The 17,548-nt window shown below is 28.7% G+C and overlaps 1 protein-coding gene across 1 annotated transcript in view; it reads left to right on the forward strand.

Moving 5' to 3' along the window:
• The first annotated feature begins 268 nt into the window (after positions 1 to 268).
• LOC142322715 (roundabout homolog 1-like) overlaps positions 269 to 17,548 on the forward strand; it is a 312,842-nt gene continuing 295,562 nt past the window's right edge. The window contains exons 1-2 of the mRNA XM_075361791.1: positions 269 to 314; positions 16,520 to 16,816. Of these exons, the coding sequence (XP_075217906.1) occupies positions 269 to 314; positions 16,520 to 16,816 (343 nt within the window). The remainder of the gene's footprint in view (positions 315 to 16,519; positions 16,817 to 17,548) is intronic.

Below are 17,548 nucleotides of genomic sequence, written 5' to 3' on the forward strand. Positions count from 1 at the left end.
ATTTTATGAAAATGTAGTAAAAATGAAATATAATTTTCAAATTACCGAATTATAGTGATAAAACTAATTACAACAATCCTTTGACATGAAAATTTTCACTCTCTTTTTTTTAATAACCCCCTACCTAGTATACCAAACTTTTCCTTAATAACATATAAATCTGTATTTTCCTTATTATAATTATTTATTATTTTTAAATTTACTGTATCATTTTTAGTAAAATTTGAAGTTGTATCTCATTAAATCATTAAATGGATCAATTATATCAATGTTAATTGATAATAAAAGTCCTGATCCTATGATGATGGACACTGGTAATCGATTTATTACATCACTTGATTTATTGATATAAAATTTAGAGCATCGATAGTAGAAATATCTAATTTAAAAGCCAATAGATTTTTAAATAAGTATAGAAATTATTTTGATCGTGCTAACATGATGATAATATATCAGCAGCAAATTTGTAAAACGAGTATACGCGATATTTTAAAAGGTAACTGTGAACTAATGTAGTTCTTCCTTTTACAAGATTTTACTACAAATTTCTTTTCTACCGTATTCGTTTCATATTTCTAACTCTATCATCCCGTATAATTTGCTATATTCTCCTAATACACCTGTCATTTATTGTTTTCTGTCTTCTACTATTTTCCGTGTTCTGTCAAAAAAAAGCGTTACATTCCACATATATATATATATATATATTTTTTTTTTTTAATTGTTAGATCTAAATTTTTTACATATAGCAGATATATCAGGTTTTCTTGGTGAAAGCTTTTCTTACTTGTACTAGTCTGTTTTTGATTTCTACCTAAATTCGTTATTTCTTTTTTAATTTTACAAGTTGAATAACAAAATTTTGGAATTTTCGTGATATATTATGTTCTGAAGAAATATTTAATTCGTCATTAACATCTTTTCGCCGATCTCCGTAGCGCAGTGGTTGCTTCTCAACCTATTGAGTGGAGGTTCTTGGGTTGAATGCCGGTCAGGCATGTCATTTTTCATACGCTACAAATCTCCATTCTCATAGGGCAGATTGACCAAACTAGTCGATGCCTGTCATCTAAAAAAAAAACCATTCTTTTTTATTTCTTCGAACTGTAGGGCGAGACGCCCTACTTGGAAATCGGCACTTTTTGTTAAAGTAATGTAATTTTGTTAGATTTTTTAAAAATAATTTCAACTTACAGGATTTCAGGATTCTGTAATTTTCTCTTTTTTATTTTAATCTACAACATTACTTTGGGTTTTCTTTTTTTCTCGTTACTGTTCTTTGGATCAGAATAAGTACATCTATATAATTTCAATTTTTAGGGATATTATGGATATAATTTTTTGTACCTAGCAAAATAATTAGTGAAGTCTTACTGAATAACACATTTATTACTGGTATTTTTATATTATACATGTTATAATTAGGCTCAAAATTACAATTTACAGTAATAGATTCTATTACGCTTTATAATAATTAACATTTACTTATAAATAAATACCTAAACATTAAACAATTTTTATTAAATTTTATGTTAATTTTTTTACGTACAGTACTGTTTAACTATTATTCCAAATTAGCTTAGTTTAAGAGTAGTTTTAATTTCTGGATTTTTTTGTTACGTAGATGAAAAATACGACTAAGGAATCATCCATCTAATCACTAAGTTTATATCGATCAATATGTAATTCACTCATGAGATTTAATGATAAAATCCCCCTGTACTACATTATATAATGCACCTTGTAAATATTACAAAATTTAATTTATTTTAAGGTGAAAAGATGAAAGTTACTTGTAATTGTTTTGTTGAGTGTTTTTGAGTTGTAGTTTTAATTTCAGAATTTAATTGATTTTATTGCCGTTAGCTATACAAACTTAGTAGATAACTGTATTAAATTCATGTCTGCGGTACTTGGAAAATGTTTATACGAATACAACAAATCAGAAATATAATATGAAAAAGTTTCTCTTTCCCTCCGTAGTTTGTATTTAAAAACTTATTATGAAGTAACCCCGTTTGGAATATGAAACTTAGAAATTTATTTTAAAACAAATAGGAAAAACATATGTTTTACATATTTACAAGAAGTATTTAATTTAAAGGTATAAAATATTAATAAATACTTCAAATTTCATTCAAGCTGTTAATTCATATTGCGATTTCTAACAAACTATTTTAACAGATTAAATAAACCATATAATTTGAGAAATCAACCGCTTGATAATTTCGAAATGAATTTTTTAATGTAAATATAAAATGATTCATTTAATAAATTTTGAAAATGTACATATATTTTTCACTTACATTTAACAGATCGATAATAATCGTAGTAAGCTTAATGTAATAACATAATTCAGTATATATTTCGTATGTATATATGTGTAGTATTAACATCTTAATAATCCAATATTTCAAAATAGTCGATTACAATTCTTATGAAAATTTATGAGTGTGTGGTTGACCTCGTATTCTAGTATTTACTCAATAATATTGTTACTAAAAAAAGTCAGATTTCACTCTTTTATTATTTTTTTTGGTGAGCTCGGACGAGTTGTTATCGCTCGAAAGCTACGCTCAACAATATGCCGCTCAACGGATGAGAAGTACCATTAATTGAGCATCGACAACCCAACGTTAACATACAACAAAATGGGGTAATATCACACTGGGATTTACTTGTTAGGAACTACCTAAATGAACAATCTCCACAACTTGGACTGCCGGTGATGGACCACTTCCCAGGCAACTTAGATCCGCTAATGTTGCGTCACTTAATTTCTTTCTTTGGGGGTTTGCCTAAGACAGTGTGTACTCAACAAATGTTGTCAACATCAATGAACTAAAAAGAAAAATTGAAGGGTGTAATTAATGGAATCAATTTAGATATTCTTCGTAATGTGTGCCATAAAATTAAATATGTCTAGGCATTTTAAGCGTCATACAAAAATTACTCATGTTGAATTTGTTAAGAGTTGTGGAAGAGTTAATGAGTATTGTAAACAAAACTGAAATTCCCTGTTGAAGAATAAAGCAAGCATGTAAGTACACTGCTTTGTTAAAGATCCTATAACCGTCTAAATACCGTCCTATATACCGTCTAAAGTACACGTCCTTTTTCTTACCAGATAACTAATGTAATCCAAAATGTTTATTTTTTTAAATTCCGAGTAGCGCATGGATTTATTCGTAAAAGATGAATTCCTCAGTAAACAAAAGTAATGAGGTTAAACAAAAATAAGGATGTCGAGGAATAAGAGATTAAGACAGAAAAATAAAAAGTACGAAAAGTGGAACAATTTTCTCATTTAGTAATAAAAGTTTTATATGAAGTACAAATATTATATCAAGATAATTTACCCAGGTTACAAAGTAATGCAGACTTTAAAACCGAAGTGTAAGAGTTTTTAAGCAAAAAAATAATAATAATAAATCTGATATCAAATAACAGATCTATGAATTAGGAAGAAGTTCATTGGAAAATATCTCTGAAATATAATTTTATCACAGGATGTTGAAAATAAAGAAGGCTGATAAAATATGAAATAAAGTCTTAAAATGTGTAGAGAAGATAAATTTTATTGTTAAATCTTGTAAAGAGACGGAGTAGGTTAGTGGATCATGTTAATGTAGTTAATTTAATAGAGAGGAAAGTTATTAGTGTAAAAGAAGAGAAAAAATAGAATAAACAAAACAGATAATTAGTGTGTAGGTTGCAGAAAATAAGTTTAGGTTAAAAAATTTTCACAGAACAGAAAAAAATGGAATATAACCTTTAAAAAAATCTACAAATAACTAATGAATAAAAAAAGTTTTTACTACGCATATTTTTATACTAACTGTATTTTTGATGTGGGGTGCAAAGGTATTTTATGGTAAGCTGATTGCATAATCTACGCCTACATTGAGGCATTAATTATAGAGAAACAATTTTAACAGGATCCTGATAAAAGAAGTTCAATAAATTTTTCTAAATTGTTAGCGTTTCGACTTTATAAATATGAAAATAATTATAGTCTAAAAAGTTTAAATATTTTTCAGTTTATCACTTTCAAATTATATTTATGATGAAAGTTCAGTTACATTATTAGCAGCTATTTTTATAGTTAAGGAAAATAAATATTAAAGTAAATTTACAAGATTGAACTTTACTGTAATAAGTTACGATACGTACGATAAATTGCACTACTACTATTTTTCTCTACATTAAACAAATAGAGAAGGAACGATCCCAAAGTTAAGCGAATTATACAGTTATTAAAGTATGATTCATATCGTAGAATAGTTGGACAGTCTTTGAATTATAACCGTAAAAGTTTTGTTATAGCCTAATTACTCAAGTTAAAACGGACAAGTTTGATATATTGTACAAGCTTACTACCTGTTGAGAATTCATGAAATTACCTTACTATACTTACATTGAAGTATATATGAATTAATCATCATAATAATAGTAGTAGTAACAACAATTATACCCTTTACATTCACATAAATTCATTTTTATTTTCTAAAATAGTTTTTAAAAAGCTTTTTTTTAAAAAAAAGATCATTTATCTCTCCGAAAGGTATTTAAATTACTATCTTTCTCTCTTGATAGAAACTGCTGATTACCTTTCCTTGCTTCGTCAATCACAATATAAAAAATACAATTTGTTTCATTACATATTAGGTTAAAGTTTATTAATTAGTATTTCCTTTTAGGAGTTCATAAGAAAGCTACCTATTGTAATGGGTACCATGATTCGACTTCCGGGAAATTTCAATATATCTTTCCCCCAGATCCCAAAACCGCCGACATTTACAAGGTTTATGCATACATTTATATATATATATTTCACTTTCTTGTGGGCACAATAACTACCGTAATTTTGCGCCAATCTCTTTCAAATTGATACATAAAATATAACGACCTAAAATCTCTGTCGAGTTCGTTAATGGGCAAAATCGGACCATGTGGGTGGAAATGGGGGATTTTTCGAAAAATAAATTCGCTATAACTTTCTTATTAAGTAAAATATTGAATTCGTTTAAAGTCCCTACTCTTCTATGGATAAGGGCTAAAAACTTATATTAGTAAAGTTTTTTGATATCACCAACCATTGGGGTGGAAATATAGATTTCGAAGACAAAAAAAAAATCATACCTCCCTTAATAAGCACAGTATCGAATTGGTTTAAAGTGATCGTTAGTACTCTAATCATTACCTAAAACTTTTGTCTGAAATTTTTGATATGACCAATCCTTATGGCAAGGGATGACCAAAATATTACTGGAATCGTAAGAAGATGGAGCTTGCCGTATGCTAAACATGCGAAACTTTTTTCACGTGCAACCACTGTCGTATTGAGTAAATTTGAAGTTTTTCTTAACTTTAAGGTGGAAATCTTTTTTATTCCCTACTTAGCACCGGTGAAATCTACCTCTGCCTTCCGGCGTGCCAAAAGAGATTTTTTTTTTATCATAAGATCTTGTTGAGTTTATTATCTAGATAACTACTTTTTCTTTCATTGATAAAATTAGAGATGGAATTTAAACTGAATAAATATAAATACATCATAATATACAAATACAAATACAAATACAAATACAAAAAATACAAATACAAATACATCATAATATACAAATGTGTTGTGTGTATTGTAACTGAAGACAAAAAAAAGATCTGTAGTAGAATAAACAACAAAGTATCTTTTCTGCAGAGGTAGAGATATAATAATCGAATATATATATCTAAATTAAGTTATTATTAGTTCAGAGTTTTTATTTTTACAAAAATATGATAAAGAATCTTTTTCTGGTGGAATAAATAAAAAAGAAAATAAATAAAAATGAAGACAAGCTATACCATTTCTTGTCATTTTTAGTGACAATTCGTTGTTTAATAAAATATTGTATAAAAAGATGTAGGCTTTTTATTTGGTACGTAATACAGGTTTTACATCTGATTTTTTTTATTTATAATTTCTCAAGAAATCTGGAGTTTTAGTTAGCCAAACTGTGTTGGTGTTTGTATAAAAAGAAATATCACTAAAATTATCCTTTAATCTATTTGACCTAAATATAAAGTTGAAATTTAAACCATTATGTAAAGATGGTTCAAGTATGTTTTATTATCAACTGATTTATTTAGTATATAAATATAATAAATAAAATAACCTCTACAAAAAAATGATTAAAAAAACTTGAGCGCTTTTGACTATTCATGTCAACATCAGGAGTACAGAATATTTAAAACCATAAAATATAAAATCATAATAAACTTTTTCTCACTGTACAGCAGCAAGATAAATTTTGTTTAATCTACTTCAGTATTATCCGGCTACATTTAAAAAATTTATCTCTGTCCCATAAATATTAAATATAAAACTAATTCCTCAAAGATGAGGGAATTTATACACAGACAAAATTTGCATAATTAAAGGATTGAAACTAGAAAAAAGGAATATTTAGCTCATTATAAATATAAGATAACGAAGAGGTTGACTGTCGCTTAATATTGCCTGGAGACTTACAAGATTAGTTTATTACAAACAAATATTATACAGTTTACATCGATATTAAAATAAACATTAAAAAAAATTAATTTAATTGTTTTATAAAATTCATCAATGCTATTGATGAATTTGATAAAATAGTTCATAAGAACTGTATATTTTATATGAATAGTACATATAAAATGAGAAACAAAAGATTAAATAAAAGAAATAATTTTCTTTCCAAAACTATGTTAATAGGCAGACAATTTTGAGCAATTTTCTTTACAACATTGCTCTTCAATTTCATTTCATAAATGATAAAACGTTGGTAACCAAAATTAAGTTTAGTTAAATTTTTTCACCATTATTGAAGTATAAATAATAAATAATTGGATAAAGTATAAATAATTGTTAATTAAAATTATACGTAACAATTGATTTATTTAATGCACGCTAATCCAACAGTAATTCTGAAGAACGATCTTAATGAATGACGATTAACCGTTCCAATTTATCTGATTTTTTTTCATTTTGTTGATTTAAAAACATTCTGACAAAACTAATTTTTTGTGAATTTACTCTTTATGAAAGGAATCGAAGAAACATTAAGATTGAAATTTTAAAAAAAGTTGAAATTTCATTGATTTTATCACGTTGAATGGTAGTTGTACATTGTCGTTTTTTCAAAATATCTAATCCTTATTTCAAGTATTTAAAATTTATAGATTTAATTAAACAATAATTTTCTTGCAGTCTTTTTTTTCCTTTGTCAAAAGAGATATAAATACAATTTTTAGCAAAACAAAAGAGACAAGGAAATAGACTTAAATTGTGTATTCACCGGAGCAGATGTATTTTAAACAAATAATGCTAATTTTAAACACACAAAATTTATAGATGGCTTATACTTTTGGCAATGCAATTCGATCATTGAATTTGATTATTTGGGAGCCCCATTTACGAAAATTATATGATTTTCGTAAAGAAAATCATTCCAAATATAGTTTCCATTAGCAAGATGAATTTTACAAAAAAAATTATATATGTATTTTTTTTTATCAAAGCTTATTTACAATTTGTTACATTTACATAAACCTTAAGTAGATTGGATAAAATCCCAAATCACGTAAGTTCTCACTAAAACAATTATCAATTATGAATGACACTGAACACCACTAGAGCAATTTAAAGCAAAATAAGTTATCATGATAGGTAGAATTAAAAAAAAAAAAAAAAACCAATGAACCAATAAAAAGAAAAGTGCATGTATCAAATAAGAGTCGAATAGATTATGAACAGTATTCACATCCAAGGTAACTATAGACACATTAGGACACAGGTCCAGAACGTGCAGTCGGTTCAACCTTCTAATATCATCCCCATTGTTTAATAGGTTCATTGTCAAGTGATTTGTGTGGTAATTAAGCCGAAGTTCATACTTTGAACTGAAACGTTGTATTTCCTCTCGTATGGACCGTAATCCTAAATAATCCTGAATCTCATTGTTCCTTATAAACCAAAGTGTCTCTGTTATACACCTCGCCAGCTCATTCAGAAACCGTTGTAAGATATTGACATCGCTTCTGTTGGCTGTTCCCTATAGGTCTATATAAATTTTTGGAATTGTTGGGAATACCAGCAGCTTATTAGACAAGGACAAACGAGCACGTCTGCCCAACAAACAAACCCTTGAACTTTATCTCAAGATGCCGTCTCTTCTCTTCACGTTAGTCGACGATCGACGTATAGATTTTTTTATCTCGCACTCTTAGTTTGCGGAATTACAACGCTATCAACGTGGATCCGTGGGCAATCACCTCTCCTCATTCTGGAATACCATTTGGTTTGTATTTTTTGGTTAGCGCGATTTCTTCATGTACTCAATCATCTATTGATTAAATCCAACTCAGATTGTAAACTATTTGATACTATAACTAGGCTAACAAGAATAGCGAGGACAGCTGTGTCATTCGCAAAAGAAGCGACAGTATGTAGTCGGAAGGTCTGCAGAGAAGTGGATACGGACCCATAGACAGAGCCCTGAGAAACAATTAAATTTAAATGACATTATTTTCTGTATTAAGTGCGTATATTACTTTTATACCTTTTAAATAAAAGCTTATTTAAACAGAATTTCTTCTTTTTTATTTTAAACTTGATAGTCATCATTTACTGATATTAATAAAATTATTCAATTAAAGAATCCTTTTATAACAGATGTTTTGCTAAGACACAGCATAAACCTAAAATGTAAAAATGGTTACAATTTTCTATCAAAAACAAAATTATTGAATTATTTGAACCCCATTTACGGACAAAGTGTCGGACTCGCTAATAGGTTCCGCAAGATGTTATGAACATCACGCACTGTATGTATGCCTGCGCCCTACCGACTAAATTTCTTACCTCACCGATCCTCCCCCTCCCGGGGCTGTTCCAGCAATTAAGCATTACTCAGCCCCAGGAATTGCCTTCGAACTCAGGGGGTCAGGAGTTCCCGTGGCTCTTCACCGACGCCCATCCTCGCAAGCGTGGACGAACGCTGGCTCCGCAGAGGGCAGTCCTTCACTCCCTCGCTCTCCGTTCCTTTTCTTCATCTGTCTCACAGGTATTTTACCAGCTGCTTTCTTCTTTCTCACCACAAGCCTTGGTTGACTATTCAATCGTCAGTAGTCAAACTAGTCCGTGCACCACTCACGTTGGTCTGCTTCCTTGTGTTGTATAATCCTCACAAAGTAATCCTCTACTAATAAGCATATAAGTGACATTCATTCATTTTTTCCACTAAGCATATAAGTGACAATATTCTCTGGTCTAGTCCCTTCCAGGCCTTTCTCTGCTTTTATCTGCATCCACCTAGGACAGACGAAAAACGTTGTGCTTGTGCTTATCCTTTTCCCAACTGTGTGTACACCGCGGAATTCCTGATCCCAAACCAGTGTAGATAGGCACCAAAATCGCCATGACCAGACAAGAATTGTGACAGGTGAAAGCTTATCTTTCTTTATCATATAACGAGCCATGACTCTGGAATTCTGGATCTGTAAATCAGCTTCTTAGTCCATTCAGCTTTTTCTGTGCTTTTCCACCCAGCCTGCCACTCCGGAATAATTAAGTCATTTGCCTCATTCCTAGTCACTCCCTCATAAGTCCTAGTCAACCATTAGGCTCTTAAGTGATCGGGAGGGATTCCCGCTAGGACCTCAGCCGCCTCCCTGGAGATCATTCTGTATGCTGCAGTAATCTTAATTGTGGCCCTCCTTTGAAGTGCTGCCAGCCTTCTAACATTTATTTTCTTCTTGACGGCCTCCGACCAGACAGGTATGGCATAAAACAGGACCGACGTGGTGGCTGTCAGAATCAGCCTTCTCTTATCAGTCCTGGGCCCCCATGTGGTGCCCATGAGTCTGCTCACCACATCGATCGCCCTTTCCACTTTTTTTGTGGCCTCTTCAATATCCTTATTGAAGAAGATTAGTAAAGCTAAACCTCCAAGTATTTGACATATCTGAACAACCTCACTTTCGTATTTTTGATCTGGATGCAGATATCGTTTATTCTCCTTCTACCAACCATCGCAATCTTCATGGACGCTAACCTCATACCTCTCGTCTTAAGCCATCTACTGATTCGGTGTACTGCTTCCGTCGCTGTTTGCTCTACTTCTCTTTCAGTATGTCCCAGAACAAGCAGGGCAAGATCATCCGCATATGCAGTATTGGACTATCCCCCGGGAACTCTAACGCCAAAAGCTCATGAAAGGCCAGGTTCCAGAGAATGCGGCACAAAACTGAACCCTGAGGGACCCCGCAGCACTTTTGAAACTCCTCTAGACCCGCCTCCGTCATAACCTTCAGGTTCCGCTCAAACAGATAATCGTTCAGTACTGCGATTAAATATTCACTAATCCGTTTCCTTCTCAGCGCCTCCAGCACTACTTGGCAGGGGACGCTATTAAAAGCATTTTAGATATCCAAGAACACTATAAGTGGAATTCCCCTAGTACGCCTCGTCCTCGCAGCACGGTTCCCAGCCCAGGTTAACACTCGTTTAATGGCGTCAACCGTGGATCTGTCTCTGATGAATCCAAATTGATTGGGGGACAGGTCACCCTCCCTAATAAACCTGACATTGAGTATCTGTTATTCTTGAGAATAACAATGGAATTTTTGGATTAGTTTTATTTAATTTTAATAGACAAATTAGCCATAAAGCTGTCAGCGGAACATAAAAACTGACAAAAATGGTGTAACGTTAATATTTACGAGAACAAAAAAAGACAGCAGACAAGATATTTTATTAATTAATTACTCAAAAAATCAGTTAAGAAAAAGAGTAGTCACCAATCAAATGGAGATAAAATAAAAAAATTAGGCTGAAATTAACAATTTAATAATGTAATTAGGTTAAACTAAAAGTTATCATAATTTAGATTGAAATGAAAAGTGTCTTCACCTGAAAGAGTATAAATAATTCTAGAAAAATAAACTTCAGGAATTAATCTGTTGGATTTTAAAAACTGAACAACTTGAAAGCTATTTTAAATTTTCGTTTTAATTCCTCGCAGTCGTTACATATGCAAGAGAAAAATGTGGTGGTAAAAGATTACTCAAAATTTATCTTCAGAACATATTGTAAAAAATAGCTTGAAAAATAAGAAAACCCATTCAAATTAATCTAGCATAACCCAAAAGCAAATAACAAAGAAACCCATTGACGAATTCAACAGAAATACAGCAACGATTTAATACGTTGGTTGTTTAAATGAACAATAGTTCATTTAATAGTTCATCGATTCACTCTGTTTCATACATTATCAATCGACGCTTTATAAAAATGCAACTTATGTAGAAAAATATTATTACACGCTCTTTAAAGATAGACTAAATTCAAGCTTTCTTCTTAGCTATTACATTAGGTGAGTATTTCATCATGTTGCATTCGGCTTTAGATTGAAGTAAATAAAAGAACTACATAATATTTTTTTAATTTAAAAATATATTTAAATAAAAAGTTCACATAAATTGAATGTAAATAATAAAAAATAAAACAAGGATTATTTAATTTAAATATATATATAACTATAAAATACTGAAATATATTCCAATTATTTTATCTAGTATATTATTTTCATTTGCAATCACAAACATATATTTAATTAAAAATATCTAAAAATAATAATGGAATGTATTCCATTAATTTTATTGTATATAAATATTTGATTTGGTTTTTATGTAGTTTAATAATAGTTATTGGATACCAATCATTTTATTTCTTCAATAGTTTTTTGTTGAAATTTTATTCATTTATAAAATGTTTCCTCAGTGCTGATTGCAAAGAATAAATAAATAAAGTTTTATAAAATGTTTCCTCTACACTGATTGCAAAAAAAATTAAATAAAGTTTATATGAAAAACGTAAAATTAATCAGTTTTTATTTACATTTCGCATTAAAATAATGAATTTATTATTTTAAATGATTGAGTTATATATTTAACCGTATGATATAACAAAAAAATAAAAAATGCAAATTTATCACAAATAGCCGTAATCAAATGATAGGATTAATTATTGAATCAAGATGAATCGAGGAGGAATGAAGAATCACCATTCATTTCTGCGTATTCATTACGGCTATTTGTGACAAATTTTTATTTTTTGTTGTCATACGGTTAATATAGTTCTAACATTTCAAATAATTTTTTTTAAAAATAGCTGGGTAAATTTAATTGAATATTTATTTTATGGGTCTTAATCCAGATTTAAACTTCATTTATTTTTTTCATTCTGCATAGAAGAAACATTATAAATTAACGAAATTTCAACCAAAAAATGTTAAAAAAAGATAAAAATAATTAGTGGTATTCCGTGACGATGTACATTTAAGTTGGCTCCATGTCAGCGGGAAAATTCAGTTGTAGTTTTTAATGACATTAAGGTGTTTAGTGCTATTACGCTAGGTGAGGTATTTAAGTTCCAAAATTAATCTCAAACTCAGGTTGATAAGTTCTTTCTGTTGTTGAAAAGTTATTCTCTGGACAGTCTATCTGAATTGAATTTTACAGAACATTCAGCTTAATTTGCAAGTGATGTAAACGGTCATATTCAAATCTATTTTCTCCCTGTTCTGATATTTATGTTAGTCTTACTTGCGAGTGATACAAACGATCCCGTTGCGAATCGATCACAAAGATCAAATCTATCGTTAGATTGCTGTTTCGAATTTGAAGCTACTGTTCCTGATAAAACTTATGTTTAATGATTCAATAAATTCTTGCATTGGTCACTCGGTTCACGAGCTCTTTTAAATTTTCTTTTTTTTAGTCTCGCCATGTTTTTCTTCGAACGTTTCATAATTTTATTTCATTATTTCTTGTCGTTTTTGTACTCTTTCTTATTTGCTTTCAAATTAAACGACAATTCCTTAATAACAAGGAATCAAACAAATCAACTTTGTAGCAGATGAATCATATTCAAATAACCCCAAAACCAAAAGAACAAAAAAAAAACTAAAAAATTTAATTTTATATTGATTTTTAAGGTTGCTTTTTATATTTATAGATATCTACTCACACTCACTCAATCTCTCTCTCTCTCTCTTCCTCCCTCTCTCACTCTCTCTCTCTTTCTCTCACTCATTCTCTGAGTATATACGTTTGAAATTGTTTATCTTTGAAACAATTAATTTGAAAATAATTTTTACGTGAAAAATTTTGGATTGTCATCCACATTGAATTTATATACAAATTTTCAGCTGGCTAGATTGTCAGAAAGTCGATTAAAAATCGATGAAAGTTTTTGACCATTTCGCCCCCTACAAAAGGATAGATACGAAGAGTGAGTTAAATAAAAGCGTAAAAAAAATCCCTAAATGGGAATGTATGAAATAAGAAAACTAATTTTTTAACAAACAATAACTGAGAAAATTCATCGTAAATAGCGTTAGGGAACCAATTTCAAATAGCAATTTAGATGCTTAGATTTATCAAAAATCGCAAAAGTTTTTTATCGAAGAAAAATGAGATGGTGGTATGTTCTCTACTACAATGTCTCTAAAAATTTGCTAAATTAAAAAATTTACCATAATTAAAATTTTAAAAATATTGTATACAGGAGAGTAATTTAAAAAATTAAAAACAATGTAAATTGCGAAAAACAATAGTAGAAGGGGTAAGTAGCAAAGAGGATGATAGAGGATGATTTTTAGTAATTTTTTCATTAAAAAATTATTAATCATTATAAAGTCAACGTCTTCAAATAAATTTTAAACAAATAATATCAGTTTATTCGACTTTCCATTATCATCAAAGGAATATTGGGGGACATCCTGATGATGAGAAAGCCAAAAAACTTCATGTTATATATTTTTTTAATTTTGTTGAAAATAATTGATTTTTATATTAATTCTACCAATTAATTATGGATATTTATAATAAATTTTTATTTTTTGTTATGATTCAACATAATCAACTCTCAGAAAAAACTACTGAAGATAAAATTGATGAAAATTAAGAGCACACTAAGAAAGGATTTTTTAAAATCCTGAGTTTAAAGGGTTAAAATGGAGTACAATGAAATTTACAATTTTTTTATTTTTAATCTCTCGTAACAAATGAAGATATCAACTTTTTTTCTGCATAGAGAATAATGGAGGTCACCGTCGAATTAGTGGGTCCTGTACTGACAAAACCGTTGTTCTAAAGAAGTTTCAATACACTAATAGTTTTTTTTTCAATTTTTTTCATAATCATGAGTTTAAAGAATACAGAGAGTCCAAGGGGCTCGAGCCCTCACCAGATCCCGGACCGACATCCACTGACCACAAAAGGAAACGCAAGTAAACATATTGCGCGGACAAAGTCGAGACGAGGAATGCTACTATAATATAATTATTTCCAATAATGAAATCATTATTTTAACATGAAATGTAAGAAAAATAGCTCTATAAATTTAATTTTTATTTAGCTATGCTTCTTAATCCAAATATAGACTTTGTTTTTTGGATTCAGCATAGAAGGAACATTTTATAGATTAATGAAATTAAAATAAAAAATTTGTTTAAATAAATAATTTGTACTGCAATAACTATTATTAAACTATATAAAAATAAATCAAATATTTATATGTAATAAATTGAATGGGATTAAATATGTTTAATTAAGAATTATTTAATTATAAAAAAAAAATTAAAATGCAATATTAAATAGAAAAATAATTGAAATATATTTCGTATATAATAAAATGAATGGAATATCTATATTACTTTTAAATATTTTAAATTAAACATTTTTTAATTGTAAAAAAAATATTAAAATGCAATATCAAATAGAAAAATAATTGGAATATATTTCGTATATATATATATATATATATATATATATATACAAATTAAATAATCTTCTTTTATTTTTATTATTTACATTCAATTTGTATTGACTGTTTTATTTAAATATTTTTTTAGATTAAAAAGTATTACGTTTTTCTGTTTCACCTTTATGCAGAAAATACGAGTATATTTAGTAATCTGCAATATTCAAGGTATATATAAATGTTATTTATTGTTATATTAACTTTCTATAAAGCATTCCAAACCAAATCTATGTCAGTGATATATATCTTCTTTTTTTTTTGTTTATTTAAATAAGCTTGTGCAAGTGAACATGACATGAAAATATTATTGCGTATGAAAAATGACATGCTTGACCGGGATTTGAATCCGATGCCTCCAGATGAAAGGCCGATACACTACCACTCCGTCACTGATATCGGCAGAGATTACTTAAAATATTTTCAATATAAGTAAGCCTACATATAAAATAATTTTTCTTCATCCTTCATTCCGTAAACGTGGTTTATAGGTTAAGTTGTTGAATATTAATCGTGTACCGACAGAATAGTTAATAGACTAATTATTAACAAATTATTTTAGATTATGAAAGTAACTGGTTATTTTATCAGAACCTTTGACTATAAATATTTCTTGAGTAGCTGAATCTAATTCTACGATTTCTATTCACTACAATAGCTGTTTGGTAGGTAATCGTAATCTATATAGAAGAATATAGTATATAGTATATAGTTAACTAGGATATTACTTTTTATTTCGATTTTATATTTTTAGTTTACCTGAGTTCATATTATGTATGTTAATATAATTTTGAATTATTTTTGCTCGCAACCAAATAAAATCAGTTAATATTTTACTGGTACATTATTTTAGATTTTAAATACGAGTACATTCCGATCTATTGAAAGTATTCTTTTTGGTGTTACTAACTTATAGTTGGTTTGGGTGTTTCCATAATAACCCTGAAAAGGTATTATAAATTAAAAAATTAATCCAAATCGTTTTGTCCTGAAAAAGTATTATTTTTAATACATGATCATTTGTTAATTATCAAAATACGTCAAGCTTTTAGGATTAGCATTTTTTGGATTCTTATGACTATATTCAGCCTATCTATAGATTAAAAAAAAACTCAATATTTTGTATTTTTCTAGGAAACTACTATTAAAATGAATTATTAAAATGAAATAAATTAACAATAATAAAAAATTAATAATTTTATTTTCATCTACGTTGTAAATACTATTAGTTATGTGTAGAAGGAATTGAATTATAACATATTTGTTACAGTTTCGAATACGGATTACCAACATAAAGCATTATTTTTTTTTTTACATTGGAGTACATATATATATATTCGTGTGTGTGTGTGTGTGTGTGTGTGTGTGTGTGTGTGTGTGTGATTAGCGGTTAAATTCAGCCGTTGTTAAGGAAACGCTATTTTGAAATCAATAAATTTGATTTTATTTACTGCCATTTTTAAATTTTAAGAAATATACGAGTATTTTAAATATTTTTTAAATTTGCCGTTTTTACTAGGCTAGATTATCTCTTTTAGCTGGTTATAAAATAAATAAATATTTATGCGATTAAATACTTGTATAGTTTTATATTCATTGTTGAACAACGATAAACTTAAATAATAAAATTATAATATTTTGTAGTTCCTAATTATTCTTATGTTTTACTGTTCACAGGTTATCGTGCTCCGAGAATAACGGAACATCCGACTGACTTAATGGTACCGAGACACGACCCAGCAACGTTAAATTGTAAAGCAGAAGGTTCTCCAAGTCCAATAATAGAATGGTACAAAGATGGAGAATTAGTTCGTCCATCGGCTAGTTCTCATAGAGTACTTCTTCCAGCAGGATCGTTATTTTTTCTTAGAGTCGTGAATGGTCGTAAAGAATCTGACGCCGGTGTATATTGGTGTGTCGCTAGAAATCAAGCCGGTTTTGCGCGAAGTCGTAATGCAACATTAGAAGTAGCAGGTAAGCACTTTTTATTGTTACAATCCGTTTTAAAGTACCAAGCTTGTTTAAACTGATTTCATTCCATAGTAACGAGCTGTGAATTTTTCGTGTTTGATTTGTGATAAAATAGTTTCATTCCTAGATTTAAAAATGATTAATTATAAAAAACTTTTAATAATAATATATTGATTTATTACAGTCGTTTTTAAGTTTCTGCTAATAATTAACGGCTAGTAATTATCATATTATAGTACATAGAATCATTTTATTAATGAAATATCTTAGACAGAATTAGCAACTTTTACTGAATTTTTATTTTTTTATTTTTAGAAATTAATATTTTTTTTATCAATATTCTATTAGATTTAACATTTTCAAATAGATGAAAAATTATTCATAAACATTAAAATATATCAAGCCTTTCCGTTTGTAACACCATCTTCAAGGAACACAAAATTAAAAAAACGTAATTACATGCTCTGTTAAATGCTGAACCGTTGTAATCCTTCGTTTATATATTCTACCTCTATAAAGCTGATCAAACAACCAGAAGACCTTAAAATATTTAAATGTATTTATATTTGCTAGTAAAAAGCTAAATTTTAATTACTATTTTTATGTGTATTATACAAATTGATTACGGGTAGTTTTAAAATTGTTTTATTAACTGTAAAAATAACAATTATTTTAATTAAAAGTTAAATACACTCCATTTTTATTTGAATTTAGCAAAGTAGTTTACAGTTTTTA

Source organism: Lycorma delicatula, chromosome 4, assembly GCF_047948215.1.
Source record: "Lycorma delicatula isolate Av1 chromosome 4, ASM4794821v1, whole genome shotgun sequence".
In the NCBI taxonomy this organism is placed as follows: Eukaryota; Metazoa; Arthropoda; class Insecta; order Hemiptera; family Fulgoridae; genus Lycorma; species Lycorma delicatula.